Source organism: Heloderma suspectum, chromosome 12, assembly GCF_057233095.1.
Source record: "Heloderma suspectum isolate Gila_16-S chromosome 12, 16-S_ref, whole genome shotgun sequence".
NCBI classification, from domain to species: Eukaryota; Metazoa; Chordata; class Lepidosauria; order Squamata; family Helodermatidae; genus Heloderma; species Heloderma suspectum.
This window is the reverse complement of record NC_139469.1, coordinates 35,644,947-35,662,491: the sequence shown is the minus strand read 5'-3', so window position 1 is coordinate 35,662,491 and position 17,545 is coordinate 35,644,947. Positions and strand designations below refer to the sequence as shown.

The following is a 17,545-nucleotide window of genomic DNA, read 5'->3' as shown; positions in this document are numbered from 1 at the left end:
TAGCACAAACGTATGCCCTACAGAGAGGCATTTTTCAAAGTACTGCAACCTTTGGCCAAAAAATATAATTCCTTGTACAGTTTGTGCAAATATACACAATCAGTTCTACAGAAGAAAAGTTAAAGACTGCACTCGTTCAATGGAATCAACTCATGAGGGCCTATGTTCCACAACCAGCATAAACAAGCCTACAAAATAAATTGCTTCTTTACTGGTTAAAATCCTTCTTTCTTTACATAATGGCATGCTGTTGGAGAAGTGGATTTCACAAAATATTCAAACAAAACACGGGGAAAAGCTTTTTCATGGCCAAATATTTTCCTTTAGTTTACAACAGATGCTTTAAAATTTTGGCAGATTCTGATGCTGCACTCAAAAGAAAAATCATTAGGATGCTGATAGCAATAGGAATACTAATTAAACGTTGTGTGTCAGGAAGTACAGAATACAGGAAACGTTGAAATTAAGTGCTTAAAATAAATTTATGCAACTCTTCAAATTACGCCTTTTTATTGTGAACCACTGCAAGTCAACATATGCAAAACTATTTTGTGGCATTTGTTATGAATACGCTCATAAACTTGATCATATCTAAACTAGGAGTTGCAAATATTTTTCAGCCCTAGGGGCCAGCATAAAATGTTGATGTAGGATATTTTCCACCCCTGGCTTAAACTATAGATTTAACCCAGTTTAGCTGTGAGGGCCTGTCATGACATGGAACCTGACAAACTACAGTCATGTGACAAGTCTATGGATGCTGATCAGGAAATGAACAGCACTCTCATAAAGCATTAATTTAAGATGTGTGTGTATGTGATGAGCATTAAACTGGATTGTATAGGACTTTTACTTACAGCTTACTTTGGAATAACAGCATGCCATGCAGCACAAACAAACCATAATTATAAGGCAAGTTAACCTTTCTTGTGACACAAGGAAAATAACTCCCTCCCCCTTGCCTTAGAAGCAATCTCATTAAAAATAGAAACTGCTTCTCATGGTTACATCTGTTGCGTGGGGCATACCAGGACTGGGCCTCCAGTATACATGCCTGGTATCATGCGAATAAGGCCACACTTTGAGAAGGTGATATTATGTTTTCAGATACAACTCTAAGTAATGCCTACAGTTGGTTATCTAATGAAATTAGAAATATCTAACGATATTTGTTTATAACACATAAGCATTCTTATGGTCTTCAGGGTACTGCAACAAGGGCGCTGAAGAAAAATAGATTTTTAGATAATGAAACAACCACGTTTCTATAACTGAAATACATATTCCCATTATAACTTCCTGCTTAACATTTACAGCGGTTGAAACTAGTGTTAAAAACGTGACGTCTGTCCCCAAGCAGGCCACGGCACACCCCGTCAGAATGAAATCCAGGGCTATGCAAAGATGAACAAGCTCAGTTCTGTGGAGTTCTGGGGGACCCTGTTGGGAAGGGTGGGAGAACTTACCCCTTACCCCAGACACCAATGTCAACAGGCTTAGCATTCACTGAATGGCTGAATGTAAATGAATGGCTGCCATTCAACTCTACAGAGGAAAACAAACAGTGCCCCTGGAATAAGACTGTGATAACAGAAAGTGTCTTGGTCACCCTCCCTGACTCTAGGTGGTCAGCTTCAGAGAGCCTTTCCAGGAGTACCTGCAATGGGTAGCCCGTCCCTACCATATATATCCCACCAATCACAATGAAGGGGACATTTCACTACTGAAAATTTTACTTTAAAGAAGCCAGTATCTTTTAAATAACCTTAAACAGATATTCTTATTTCATCACATGGGAGAATTCCACCCAAAAAAGGTCAACTAGCAGACATACTACATTTTCTAGACTCAAATTTGAAACAATTCCACATTGCAAATACTTGTGCTCATTAAAAAAATAACAAGTTTTATCTTTTTATTTAGAAACATGCTATTGTGGCTTTTGTAAAGAGCCAGGTAGTAGCTTGAAAAGTTGTGAGGAATTAAAGTAGCACATTCAAACACAGCCTTCCTAAAGTAGTCTTTAAAATCTTCAAAAGCCGTTTGTGACCTCTGTGATGCCAAAAATCCTTTTTGTGTGGCAACAGGGTGGGATAAATTGAAGCAAAGTTTAACAGCTCATCGTTACTGACTGTTAAGCAGGTGTGGCCATAAAAAGCAAAATAATGAATATAGGAACATGGGCACAATGGTACAACTTTCTCATGAAAAAGCACTGTACAGATTACAAGCAATGACTCATCTCCTAGAGAAGGGGAAGGGAACAATGTCATCTTGGCTACTAGAATATCACAAGCAGGTCCCTCTATCTGCTACAACTTTAATGCTAATCTCTTTTCTCTTAAAAGATTCAACTTCAGCTGAAATTTCTGTCAGTCCCTGATTTTGGAACCTATGTGGACAGAGGTGAGAACCTTCTATCCTAGGGATGGGCAGAAAGTAGCTCTCCAGCTGTTTTGGAGTTCAACCCACAGCATTCCTGACCATGGGCCATGCTGGAAGAGGTTTCTGGGAGTTGGAAGTCCAAAACATCTAGAGATCTATCTTCTGCCCACCCCTGATCTATGTCTCTGCTTAGCCATAAACACCAATTTGCACTGCACATTCAGTCAGATCCATGCTCTAAAATGAACTCTGGAATGTCATAAATGACCAGAAGAATGCTGGTGCTAGCTCTGTACAAGGTGGATTCCAAAAATTCTTAATCACTAGCATCAGCTATCTAGTTGTCTGGACGACTAGATGCTTAGAATTTTCTCAGCATGGATTTAAGAGAACCAACTATGGAAAAGAACTTTTTGTGAATGACGCATACATTTTAGCAGATAGAGGCTCATACAAGTCACAGTATCTGAAGTATTGCCTGAAAAAAAAGTCTAGCCCTATGACACACATCCTACATATTCAACTGCCTTAATGGGCACAGTGACTTTGTACTGGAAACAGTTTCCAATATGTTAACTTGAGACACTGGACCGGGGGGGGGGGGGGGATACACAATACCGAGAATCAAAGATGGCCATGGCCACAGCTATGACTGAATGACTTAAAATGCTTCTTGGTGACCACTCAAGACTTCAGTTTCAGTCAATGAACTTTTGTTCATGTCAAATCTGGCAAGGAAGGCTCAGAAGTTTAGTGATATACTCAAAGATGACTATATCTGAGTCTGAGCATACCACAGAAAGGATATCAGACAGTGGGAGAAAAGGACGGCAGACAAGCCAAGAACAGCCAACTGTTATTGTGCTTCTCCTCTCCTGTCCTCTGGGTGTCCTGGGAGGAAGAGAGAGGATGTCTCTTATCACACTGGGCTTTAGAAAAGGCAGAAGCAGCACCCATCTCTCCCGACCCTCATAAAGGAAGTGGGGAGGTCTCCTGTCACACTGAGCTTAGCTCAGTGCAGTGCTGGACTTCCTGAGCTCTCTGCAACCTGTAGAGAAGACACAGGAGGATATCTGTGTGCTGGACATCCTACCTTCCAAAGCAGCAAAGGCCATTTGCTCCTGACAAGTGGATTTATGGGGGCCTGGCCAAGAGACTGTGCATATTAGATCCCAGGCACCCTTACTAAAAGACACTACATTCATTGGACACCAAAACAGCAGCACTGTGTCCCCAATCACAGACATACTACTCCAAGGAAATGGCTAATCCTACATTTATACCAAGAGCTCAGAACCTAAGCATTTCCTTAAACTGTATTAACTTGCTTCTATAGAACTCTTAACCTTCCCTCCATTTAACCCGAATCTGTCCAGTACCAAGCCCTGACTTCAGACTTTAGCTTGGTCCTTTGAATCTTAACCCAGATGGTGAAGTCTTCTCCCCACCATCCAGATAAAATTATCTAAAGCATAGACTGAGTTGGAAAGCCCAACCACAAACAGAATTTCCTTCTAGTTCTAACTTGATATGGCACCTGGAGGAGTCAGCGCAGGAGATGGGAAGATTTTACTTGTCTTGATGAACATCTAAATGGTCTATCATAGCTTTAAAGCAGGATTGAAACAGCCACACTCCAGGTCAGCAAACCTAACTGCTCCAGGTGACCTGACAGAGAAGTTTTACAAAATTATCCCCATCCCTACTTTAGAATACAAATTACTATGATGGTGTGTGGGTAGGCAGACTAGTTTATGGGCTAGTACATTTTGTAGACTTGTTTGCAAGCCTGCTTTAAAAAGTACATCTTAGTAGTTGACAGATCTACAAGAGCTACACCCAGATGTTAATAGACATGCCAGGGAACACACAACTCTAAATGAAAGTTGAACTTTATTCATGAACATATAATCTGTTTATATACATGCTAACAAAAAGAATTATTAAATTAGAATTAGGTAAATATAGTTTATACAAATCTACTATGTTACTTATTATGGTTTTGCACCACTATAATCAGAAGCACCTTTGAGACATATATAACTAATGGTCACATGCAGCCTATGGTTTAAACATTTTAATAGGCCACAGAAGGGCTAAACATGTTTATTTAACCACAATTTCATCAATATTCTCACTAGTCACCAAGACCTGTAAACCCACGATCTGGCATTAGGAGACCACTTGCTACATTCTAATAAAAGGTAAACCAGGCGCATTTAATAAAAATATGCCTAGTTGTAATCCTGAACACTAACTGGGACTACTTTGCAATATTTTAAATTAAGCAAAATCATTCTGAGCTGAAGAGTGTATAAGTGTGTTACTACAGCTAAAATTAATGAACTGGAAAGGAAGAAAAAATACCACCCATGTAACCATACACAAGCAATGGTATCTGAAGAAGGGCTTACTGAAGTATACAATTCAAGAGGCTATCCAATGGCAATATAAAATTAAGGCATTTGGGTGACCAGGGGAAGGAGAAAAGAAGGAAGGGGGTATCCTTAATTAGATGGACAAATAGCTGGGTTATTCCAAAATATGCCTCATGTATGGCTATTCTGACTAATTTATGTGTTGCTCACAGAAAAATGGAAGCATGGGTGGGGACATCAGGATAGCAGTTCTTGCTCTAGGTGGTTTTCTACTCATGGAAATCATGTGAACACATTTGTATATTCCAGTGTACATTAAGCAGCACAAAAATGCCTTTGATGTTTCAACATGTGTTTGAACCACAAGTATAGAGAAAAAGTATAACAATAATGTGGTTTTTGATAACATTTTCAAAGACCATTAAGGGAAATATTAAGAACAAAAGCTAAGTGATACAATGTGATAGTGGCAAAAAAAAAAGATACACTCCAAACGTTTTTATTTCAAGAAAACAAAAAGCACACAACAACCTATACAAACATACAGCTACCAACTAGAGACACACAGATGCAGAACAAGGTAATCACGTTCAGTAGTGCAAACCTTAACTTACATGATCTATAAATGATCATACATTATCTGTACAACACAAAGTCATACAGGAGATAATCTAGCATTCAATATGCAATACAGTGTGTCACTTGGCATAAGTGTCAAAATTTACATTAAAATGATCTGCATTGCTCATTTTACTATACTGAATCAAAATACAATGTCTTTACAATATCAAAGCATCTCTATGGGAAATTAATTAAAAATAGTATTTAGAAAGGTGGTTTATTGCTACATTACTGTTTTAAAATTAAGCAGAATGTGTAGAAGAAAAAAGTGTGAGATTGTGTTTTTACATACTGCTTTTGAAGTTCCACTCACTGGATCAGTTCGGCTTCTAAAAAGGGAAAATAGGCACTGTCAGAAAAACAAAGCACATCACACAAAATGGAAAAAACCGCCACCACGGTTACCAATGGTCCTTATACATATTTTGTATGTAATAATCACCCCTTAAAACTAAGAAAGCCAAGACTCTGATCCTGCAGATAAACATGAAGTTTTTATGACCTACAAGAACATGTCTAATGAGACTGAACATGCACAAGCTTAAAGAGGCCAAATCCCCACACCATGAATAAGGTGGCCAACTCGGCCAGGAAAGAACCCAGCTGTATAGGGTAGATGTACTAAAAGTGGTAGTAGTTGTGAAAAACATCACCTGAGAGGAGTTTCTAGGATTCTGTATAATTTATGAGTTCTGTGATAAAGAAAAAAGGTCTCATTTACTCAATGTTAAATAAACCTTGAATATTTTACTTTTAGAACTTTATATTCTCTATAATATTACTGGTTTACTAAATACAGAAGAATCCCATAGCTAAATCTTGGGGCCATGTTAGTATAACAACAGAGAGGGGTAGCTACTACAGAATTTTGAGAAATAGACAGCTATTGAAGGATCCTTATTGGTCCAGATAAGATGTGTTAACAGGTACTTACAATACTACAAATTTGCATTTGGATATAAACTGCAATATATAAATACAATGTTTTCAAAGTAACTTTCAAATTCCTAAATTTCCCTTGAACAGCTAGTTTGTACACAAAAACGTTTTTTTTTCAAAATTACAACCTGCTTCACTGCACATGGATTCATTTTCACAGGGTTAGCCATATTTTGTTGCAGCAAAAACAACAGTCTTGTGGAACCTTAAAGACTAACACACTTATTCTAGTACAGGCTTTTGTGGACACTGTCCACTTCATCATATGCATAGATTATATTTCAAAGCCCTATGAGGAGAGACTGAGAGAACTGGGCATGTTTAGCCTTGAGAAGAGAAGACTGAGGGGAGATATGATAGAGCTCTTCGAGTACTTGAAAGGCTGTCACAGAGAGGAAGGCCAGGATCTCTTCTCTGTCACCCCAGAGTGCAGGACATGGAAGAATGGGCTCAAGTGACAGGAAGCCAGATTCCGGCTGAACATCAGGAAAAACTTCCTGACTGTTAGAGCAACAGACAATGGAACCAATTACCTAGGGAGGTGGTGGGCTCTCCCCCACTGGAGGCATTCAAGACGAGGTTGGACAGCCATCTGTCAGGGATGCTCTGACTTGGATTCCTGCATTGAGCAGGGGGTTGGACTTGATGGTCTTATAGGCCCCTTCCAACCCTACTATTCTATGATTCTATGAATTGCCTCTCCAAAAAAAAGAAGTGCCCCAAATGATGTACAATAAACATACTAAGGCCTGGTTCTCATGTAATGGGAAACCATAGTTTCCTGCTATGTGAAAAACCATAGTGAGCCTTGAGCTCACACACCCCTTCCTGCTCCTCTTCTTCCACAGCTGTGAAGAGACCAGAAGCTTCTGGTTCTAATTATATGAAGCACAGTTCCCCATAACATCCAAATTCAGGAAACGGTACTTCTTTAAGCTAAGGTTAGTGAAAACAAGCTAGTATTTGAAAGGGTGGTTTGAAATCCCAGCTTCTCACAAGCCATACTTTAAACAAATAACAGATCTAAGTTTGGATGTCACGCGGAACTGCTCTTCACTGAAAATTGGAAGAAATTCTTTGATGCCATGAAAGAAAGAGACAGAGCATACAACAATCCCAAGTCTCACCACAGTTCATTCGCACAGTGGGAAACTATGCTTTCCCACTAATGTCTGAACTGAGCCCAATATATATACCACTAGGATTAAAAAAAGCTTTGCAGCACATACCTTCCATACTTGTCATAGGCTAATCAACAGCTTAAATATAAGCAGCAAGTAAATCAAGATAAACACAGCTGTATACTTTTTAAAAACCCTCTGAATTCCCCATTATTTTATTGTAGATCTCATCATTTTAGGGGTTGATGTTCAAGTCATGTATCTTATCAAGGAGATAGTACTAAGCAGCTTTTTGCTCCACTATCTTTAGTAGTACAAAACAAAGGTCACAGGCACATACAAGTTGGGGGTAGAACACTGCACACCAGAAATACTTCCATTTTTTTTTTTGGAACAGATAAATCAGGGATTTGTCCTCTTTGCTATATACATCAAACTGCCCCTTGCACCAGAGCAGTCTATAAGAAGAGTCTATGCCACAGGAGCTCTCTTGGCCATGAATAGTGCTTTTGTAGCAGTTTTGCCATGTAGTAAGGAGAAGCAACCTTCTTCGGGTAGCACTGGGGCGGGGGGAGAATAGATGAAGACAGGTATTCGTGTCTGAATGATGCTGAAATATTTTTTTCACATGTTGATGCTAGTGAGGTCTGTGAGTGTGTGGGGGTGGTGAGTGGACCTGGGCTCTGCTTCAGGCAACAAAATGTCTCAAGCTGGGACTTTTCTGCAGGTTGCAGTTCTTGAGGATTTTCAGTCTTACCCCACACATGTACAATGCCTTCACTGATAAGACAGCAGAAACAGGTCAGAATCACCTGTACTTTCACTCGGCTTTAAAGGAACGAGACAGTGTTCCAGGGTGGGTTGATTTAAACCATAGGTTGAGCATGTTTATGATTAAATTTCTAATATGTTACTTTTTAAATTAGAGAAATTTTGTAAAAATCAAGAAATGTTTAAAAATACTCATTAATTTTTAACCATGTTGCAGTTCACACCTATAGAACAATGTCTTCCAGTGCTATATCTATGGTGCCATGGACTGCCAGTTAACTGGAAGTGTGTGATCTAGTTATCAAGTACTTACACCTCGGACCAGTTCTTTCTCTCTGCACACAACTATTCACATGTTACCCTACTAATGGCTGAGAAGGCATCATGAACTACTTACCACAGTAACACATGTGTAAGTACATCCTTAGAATAGGGAAATGATTCAAAGCATAATTCTCAGGGGCACAATCCATCACAATCCTGCCCTATCCAAGTTCCATTGTTCTTGCCTCTCGCCCCCTGCTCCAAATTCATTTCAAGAGCCCACCAGGAATAAGTCCTTTGTCCAGGAACCCCTGATCAAATTAAGAGTGCTGACCCAATTATGGAATTTGTGGACAAGCCTCAGTTTCTATACAGAACAACTAGGCCCAATGAACTTCTCATCTTGTCTATATGTGCAGTAGGAATTTGCTTTCTCCATTTAAACCCAACACTGTCTGACCACAAAGAACTTGTTAAAATTTCTAGGCTGGCTAATCCCAAGAAGCCTGAAACAGGCAACAATTTATGAGTAGATAAAATAGCTAATAAAAGATCAAGCACAGCAACAATACATGCAAAAGTTCCTTTTGACCTCTAGAAGAGAATTCACATCGAAAGCAGTTCTAACATTTGCAGAAGATGTTCAAAATGGGACCTAATCAGCGTACATTTATACACTCCAGATTTAAGTCCAATTCTGAGTTACTTGCCAAACTCCAAGATGCCAGGAACACAGGTATAACAGCACAAGAGGGCCACCATGTACTTCAAGTCATCCAATTAAAGGATGCATAAAATAATTCAACTGGAATTCACATAATTCCAATACTCCCTTTATTGAAGGACTTCCAGAAAGGACACTGAATAATTTTAAAATTGCATTCAGTAAACTGAGTAAGGATCTTGTTGTCTGCAATGTCCCAACAATCTTATCTAGATGCATTTGAATCGACTTACATGGGTTCGCTACAGACTAGTAGCTTCATGAGCCTATCCTAGCCGCAAGGAACTAGTTCACCCACTTGTGGGGGAGGTTCTGACAACAGTCCTACCATTTTTGTCAGCTACTCACAAGTAGCACACTGTAGCAGGAATTGAGGGGGGAAAACAGAGAGGAGCTTCATCAGGACCAGAACTGGTAACTATCTGTCACAGGCTGAAGTGCAATTATATGCCATAATTGCCATATTGGACAAAATGAATTTGCACAAAAAGTTCTGATGCAAGGGAGATGAGTTACAACTTACACATTTCTTGCATCACTAAGCTATATTCTAGCAAAAATCTAGACGTTAAACATCTCCTTTTCAATTACAATGAGAACTCATAAAAGCAATATTGTAGGTGAATGAGAGCCCAAACTCTTATTTTAGTTCTTAAAAGAAAAGGCAGGCACTTACATGACATATGTTTTGCTTGTACATTTTACTCCACCAATAGGAATTCTTCTGACAATAACGGATGAGTTCTTGGGAATCAGGGCATTATCATCAGTATATTCTAAAAAGTGAGAGAGCACACGCACCTGGTAAGAGTTCACATCTGAAAGAACTGGTGTGAAATTTCCCCCAACAAGCCACCAAACCCCAGGGCTTTTCAGCATTCATAATTATGTGGGGTAGTTAGCGCTTATCCCACTTTTATTGAGGCAGCATTTGGTGCAAATTCAGGCTACTTGAATCTGTATATTGCATGCTAATAAAAATGTATCAGGAAGTTAATACACAACCTGCTCAAAACATGAGACATGAACTAGAAGCACAATATGAATACAATACTTTAATGTATTAGGGCAGGGATGGGGAACCTGTGGCGGTCCAGACATTGTTGAGCTAAAACTCCCATCATTCATGACCACTGGCCATGCTGGCTGGGACTGATGGGAGTTGGGAGTCTAACAACACCCGGAGGGCTACAAGTTCCTCACCTTGTTTTAGGGACAGTCCAAATGGAATGTAGCAGATTTAAAAAATAAAGTAGGAGTACAATGTGGACAATCATTCCAGAATAAGGATTTTATGAGGGAGCTACTGGAGCAGAAATAATTTTAAAACAGTGGGAAATGTTTCACAATCATATTTAGAGCAGAAAGGACCTTTATGTACAGAATACTTTGGCATTTCAAAGTGCATGAAGAGTTGGGATGCCCAGTACAATCCTGTCTGTCTGTCTGTCTGTCTCTCTCTATACACACACACACTTCTACATAATCCACAAGTTTAGTACTTGAAATTAATGATTTTCTCTATTATAACCTACTGAAGCCAAATTCCATACATTTAAAATCTCTCAAACAGCACCTAATTATAAAATGATTAATATATTATATAGTCAGGACAGATGCTTAAACTAAATCCAATGCACCAAACTGCACTGCCAAAGTGAACTGACTTAAATCAATTATTTCGGGCGCAATCCTATTCAGATAGGTGGCCACTTCCGTACTCAGAGGCAACCACCTATCCAATGCAGTGCAGGAGAAGCACGGAGGGGTTTGTTCCCTCCATGTTCCTCCTGCCCTGCATTTTTAGCTAGACAGCTGATTGTGGCTGTCTAGCCACAGGAGGGCTGAGCGAGGGAGGAGGCTGCTGTAAGACTCATTGGATGTGTCATACAGGCATTTCCGTCCTCCTCGCCCCAGAACACCCCTTTTCGGCCACTCTGCGCTCCTCTTGCAAATGCGGAGGACAGGGCTGTTCCGCGCTGCCTTGGAGGCAGTGGGGGGAGGTCGGTTCTCCAGGAACCGACCTCGGAGCACGGGCTCTGTGGTTGGTTCCTGGAAAACAAGATACCCTATGGCCATCTAGCTGCTGTCTAGCGGCCACAAGATTGCTCCCTTAAACCACCAAAAAAAAGCCCGATCTGGGTCACTGATACTCCTTCATATATTTTCTAAACAACGGTGCAATTCTGACCACTTAACCGTATTAATTTACAACAAAACAGAGTAATATTTTCATTCTTACAACCAGGCCTTGCATCTCTTTGTTGGCCTGCATCTGTTTTGCGCGCTTTGTTTTTTTTTTTTTGACTATACGGAGTATCTTTACATTCTATAAAATTTATACTCTGTAACAGTGGTCCCCAACCTTTTTGACACCAGGGACCAGTCTCGTGGAAGACAATTTTTCCATGGAGCAGGGGTGGTGGTGGTTTCACTGGCGGACTTCCGGCTGCTGGGATGCAAATGGCGTCCGCATAGCAGACGTCATTTGCGTCCCAGCAGCCAGCAGCTCTGCAGACTCGCTGCAGAGTGGAGCCTGAGAGGATTCGGGGGGGGGGGGGAGGACGGATTGCCTCCCCCCCCCCCCCCGTGGACACCTGCGGACCCAAGGTAAGGGGGTTTCGCATACCCCTATTGCGGCCCAGTTGCTAACACACCACGGACCGGTCCCGGTCTGCAGCCTGGGGGTTGGGGACCCCTGCTCTATAAAATATTCCCACCTATCATCTTTCCTACAGCCAGCAGCCATGAAAGTCTATGAGGTTAAGTATGGGAATATAGGAACCGTGCACTGGTCAATATCATATTCTTTCCAGTGTTGCTCTTTTCTGCTTCACCATGCCTTGGCGCATCCTCACAAAAAACAAAGTAGCAAAGAGAAATGAAACACCCATGATTGAAGGTCTGAAATGATAGACTGAAATACTAAGGTCTGATAGTCACTGGGCAAATTAGTTATTTTTGTCAAGTGAAAATGAAATTGCTGCTTGATAAAGTGTAAATATTCATACTCAAGAAATGATCAAATTGCTTCTTCCTTTACATAGAAAAGCCTCAACTCAATGTATCTGGTAGAAGGCGCTAATTCAGATTAAGTCAGTGGCTAGATGGCCATAGGAGGGGTCAGTTCCCTGAGAACCGATCTCCACCCCCTCCCATGCTGCCTTGTAGGCAGCGCTTGGAAGAGGAGGGGGAAGCAGCAGAAACGGGGCATTCCTGGGTGCATGCCGGGGCGGGGAAGTCAGAAATCTGGTACGACACATCTTATGTGTCGTCCAGCTGCCGCTTCCCACGCTCCAAGGCCCCATGGCTAGACAGCTGAAATTGGGCAGGGGGAGAGAGGAGGAGATCCACTCCTCACCACTCCTACCACCCTGCACTGGATACGCGGTCACCCTTGGACTCGGAGGCAACCGTCGATCAAGGAAGGATTGCTCCCTAAAGTGCAGGTCTTAACATGCTTATGTTCAGATTATTTAATATTAACCAAGATATTCTTTAAGAGAAACTTAGTTTTTCAATTTAAAAATAACAAACCAATGTAAACTAAAAACCTTATTACTTTTAATCATTACATTTATTTATCCTGGACATTGCAAAAATTTGTCTTGCCCATGTGAGTGCTTAACCATTTATCTTAAAAAAGACCTATAATAGGAGAATCCACAATCCAGACACAGCCAGCAAAGGTTCTTGCCTCCTACAGTTGGGCACAAATAACAGATAGTAATCCTGGGATGGGGAACAACTAAAAGACCTTCAGAATGACATGCATGCTGTAACAGCTCTGAATTGCCAGAGGATTTGAGAAATTTCTACTCGATAGCTGTCTGAATGGCTGAACTATATCAGTAAAATGTTAAATGGTTACAGAAAAATAACTGAGTCCAGTGTGAGCTTCTCTCCAGAAAATAAATGCTATGCTAAAAGTATGTTATTTGCCATACTTCACTTCATATTTAATTTTCATTGTGTTGTCCCAGTCTCTACACATTTTCAGCTGGAACTACAGGATATTTTCAAGAATTGTACTCATAATGAAAAAAGGACCTTCAGGGAGGATTGTGATATCTTTTTCCTTAGGAATATCCCACATTCTGGGATATCATGGTGGATGAACTCCTGTAACCTTGTTGCCTAATAAGCATTACTCCAATTGCCTAATCTCAGACATGACCAATCTAAACCCACATTTAAACTAAGAACTCTCAGTGGAGCATATGCCATATTCAGTGAGTGAAAGATGAAGTCTTTTGCTACCAATTCCCTTCCAGTGTTGAAACAACATTTCCCACCAGATTTTTCTGCTTGTTTATTACTCCCCGAGACCGAACCTGAGACCCCCAATGCCCAGGCAAATGATCTCTCCCCAATGATGTGAAGTGGAAAATTTTCCCAAACAAAATTTTTTTCAGTGCTTTATTTTTCTGCGGAAAATTTTCCTTTTAATTTTTCCTTTTAATTACCTGGGGAGGTGGTGGGCTCTCCCACACTGGAGGCCTTCAAGACGAGGCTGGACAGCCATTTGTCAGGGATGCTCTGACTTGGATTCCTGCACTGAGCAGGGGGTTGGACTCGATGGCCTTGTAGGCCCCTTCCAACCCTACTATTCTATGATTCTAATAGTACATTAGCAACAATAAATGAATGCCAAATGCAAACACAACATTAGGCAAGCTTGGGCATTTCAAAAGTTTTAATTAGTTTTTCAGGTGATTATCCCTAGCACATGAGAGAATATGTCTCTGTGAAATGGAAATGTCCCAACAACTCTCGTGGATGAGAGCTGAATTCTGCTGAATTAAGTGAGTGGTTCTCAGCATACAGTTCTTTGGGTTGCTAAAATTAGTGCAGACTTCCCCAACCTGATGCCCTCCATGTTTACTGAAGGATGCTGGGAGTTGTAGCCCATCATAGCTGGAGGGCACCAGGTTTGGGAAGGCTTAATTAGTGCCGAGAGTTTTCTGTACCTTTGTTTCTTTCTTACATTTAAACAATAAGTATATGCTATTGTCTTTAATTTTTTACAAGAATTCTAATAAAATGTGTACATAATATAACATTTAAATCACATTAAGTGTGCTTTCATTTCTTCTCTCAAATACATACTTGGTCACATACTTGTGGTGTATTGAGACAAATTAACATAGGGTACTTTTTTAGCTTTATTTTACTTGCATTTAGTTAACATGCCAGTTAGATCACTCCAGTGATTTTCCGATGCAAACTAATAATTTCCCAATACAAATTAGGCTAATTTGCTTCAGAAACTTTTCCAATTAAAGATTTCCCAGAAAACCCAAATCACATGACTTTTCTATAAAGTCTTATGTGTGAGAACTGCTTCTGTAACAGCCCCGGCCTGCTTTGTTCACCAAAATTTCTGGTAATGAACATCATGCTTAAAATGATTTGTCCTCAGCAATATCAAAACGTTTTGCATTTGCCTAAAGATTCACATACTGCCAGGCTTAGTCTGCTGTTTAGAAGGGTCAAGGAGGGTACTGACAAGGTTACTGGTTCTTTTTAGGTTCTGGCATTATCAAAGTGACTGTCCACCACAGGTCTATCACATGCTCAGGGAATTCATTTTATCCCTTTTATTCATCCTGGATTGTTCACATAAACTCTTACAAAGCACCCTTACTGCACGAGTTTATGTACCAAATCAGAAACGGGAATCTCTTGAAGGATGCTCTGTTCATGCAGAAATTCAGTCTGTATGTCGTCATATAACACATTATGTCACAACATCAGGCAATAAGCTCAACGAGACACATTCAAATATGAGTAGGCCAGCAGTGGCTTAGCTATGGCAGAACTGCTTAAGCAGTTTATGAAAACTTGGAATTGTCATTAGGTGGGAGTGAATGGCTCATGTCATGACTACTCTATTTACCATCCACTTCCTCTGACACATCTGTGGCGGAGTGCTGCTACAAACAGAACCCTGGACTAAACAGGCCATCAACCAGAGCCATATCAATCTAACTGACAAATCAGCAAGCTGTGAGGGTCCTTGCTAATGGATTAATCCAGTTCTGACTTAATTACGACTAGATACATCCCATGAACTTATTCCACCTGTCAGGAAGGAGTAGAACAGCAATTCAATCACCCTATCGACAATTGTCATAATCACCCCTAGAATATTTTCCCAGGCGTCTGCCACTTTTTCTGGGATGCAACACAGGTTCTAGTATATCCACGTCACTACCCCCCCCCACTCCTTGGGGCATGGACCTGCCTCATACTGGTCTGCAGGGCCACAAAATTACTAAGTAGTTCGATTGCTTTTCCTGCCATGAGCCCATGGGACAGGGAGGCCTAGGCAGTCAAGAAATGGAAGGCACTGTCACACTCCTCTCTGAGCTCGACCCCAAACACTGACACCGCTTCTTCACCGGGGAGGGGAGGGATAAGGCGGAACAAGGGGGAAAGCCTCCGTGGCCAGAGCGCCAGACTTCAAGCCAGGGAGGCCCAAGCTGGCATCCCGCGCGACCGCGGGCCCGTCACCTTTTCCAAGGTGCCGGACGGAGCTGGCCTGAAGAGCGCTTGGGAGGCGCGCCGGCCAGTCTGCCCAGGCCCCCGCCAGGGCCTCTCCGGGCCGGGGGCGGGGCGGCCGCCCGAAGGCCGCCCGCGCCACGCGCCCCCCGCGGCTGGCCGCCCGCCCGCCCGCCCGCCTACCTTCTTTGGTCTGGGCGTTGGTGATCTGGAGGTCGCAGTCGGCCGCCTTGAGCTTCTCGCGGCCCATGATCTGGCGCTTGAGGTCGCAGAGCGAGATGTGGAGCCCGTCGAAGGTGACCGTGTCATAGTTGAGCTTCGAGGAGAACTTGTAGTGCACGCAGGACATGGTGGGCGCGGGGCCGCGCGCGGAGGGGGCGCGGGACGCCGCTCGGGCGCGGGGCCGGGCGGGCGGCGCTCTCGCTTCTCCTCAGAGGCCGCCTCGCCCCGCCATGGCCTCGGCGACAGCGGCGCTCCCGTCAGGCGCTGCGCTGGGCCGGTTAGGCCTCCATCATGGCGGCGGCTCTTCCGGCGCCTTCCTTTCTCCCCGGCGATGCGGGCCGCGCGGCCGCGGCGTCGGCGTCCTCTTCCCTCCGCGTCTCCTCGTCCGCGGCCTCCTCACGGTGCCGCTGCCGCTCTTCCTCCTCCGCCGCGGGGTTTCTCGGCCGATAGCCGCACGGGCTGCGGAGGAGGGAGGGAGCACGGAAGGGGCGGCCGCTCCGCGCACAGCACCGCTCAGGACGAGGCGCGAGCCCGACCCCGGACTGCGCATGCGTCACAGTGCGCCACCTCCGGCCTCACGTGACCCTGCGCATTATGACAAAGAAAGAAAAGCCGCTCTTCCGGCTGTTCTGCCTCCTCCCTCCGTTGAAAATGAGCACGCCGCGTGATCTCCGGGGCCCCTCCCTCTTAAAGGCGCAGGCCGCGCCCGCGGCGCCCGCAGGGTGGCGCCCCCCAGCGGCGCGAGCGTGGCGCCCCGTCCTGCGGCGCCCGGCCCGGCCCGGCGAGGCCCCTCTCCTCTCCCGCGGCGCAGGCCGCGCTCGCGCCCCCACCTGGGCGGCGCCAGCCCGGGCCTCCCCGGCGGGGCGGGCCCTGAGGAGGGGGGACCACGAGGGGCGCTCTGAGTCCCGCCGGAGCCGCCGGCGGCCCGCGCGTTTCCCGCCCGAGTATTCTCGAACGAAGGGCGCCCCGAGGAACGGCCCGGCCCGGCCCGGCCCCAGGCCGGCGGGGCGGGCGTGGCGCGCGGCGGGGCGCGGGACGGCGCCCGCGGGGCCTCTCCCCGCCCTCGGCGCCGCGGAAACCTGGGGCCTCGGGAAGCGCGTCGGGCTGGCGAAGGCGTCGATGCGCGGGAGACGCCGCCCGGGCTCACGCCGAGCGCTGGGGAATAAACGCGGCTCATCCTCGGAGCAATCCTGTGGCGCCTGGGAAAGCATTCCCGGGCCGCGGGGTGCTCCCCGAATCCGCCCGAAGCCGGAGGCGGCGCTCTGGCCTCGGAAGGGGCATCGGATCTGGCGCCCCGCGCGCCCGCCAGCCGGCGCGGAGAACCCCGCCGCCGCCGCCGCCGCCCCGAGGCCTTGGAGAAGGGGAAAGGGTGTTCCGGTGGGTGCGGGAGGGTGGAGACCCGAGAGGCCGGGGTACAGGTTCTCCTGAGCCTCCTCCCGCCCGCTTCCACCCCCCTCCAAAGCCTCCTCAGTAGACGGGCCTTGGGCCAGTCTTGCAGACCTGCAGGGTGGGAGGATGGGGAGGTGAAGATTGCCTCCGCCACTCCTCGCGCCCTGCGTTGGGTGATTGGGCACCTCTGAGTGCCTATTGATTGTGCCCTAAATCCTAAATTCGTT

At 44.4% G+C, this 17,545-nt stretch overlaps 1 protein-coding gene across 2 annotated transcripts in view; it reads right to left on the bottom strand.

The window, feature by feature from the left end:
• RBBP6 (RB binding protein 6, ubiquitin ligase) overlaps positions 1–16,473 on the bottom strand; it is a 33,304-nt gene extending 16,831 nt beyond the window's left edge. The window contains exons 1-4 of one of the 2 annotated variants that reach the window (XM_084819147.1): positions 15,891–16,473; positions 9,880–9,979; positions 6,038–6,076; positions 5,677–5,713 (exon numbers count right to left, since the gene is read on the bottom strand). In XM_084819147.1, coding sequence (XP_084675273.1) covers positions 5,677–5,713; positions 6,038–6,076; positions 9,880–9,979; positions 15,891–16,056 — 342 coding nt within the window. In that variant the 5' untranslated portion in view covers positions 16,057–16,473. The remainder of the gene's footprint in view (positions 1–5,676; positions 5,714–6,037; positions 6,077–9,879; positions 9,980–15,890) is intronic. The other variant, XM_084819148.1, reaches the window with a different exon arrangement.
• Positions 16,474–17,545: the final 1,072 nt, after the last annotated feature.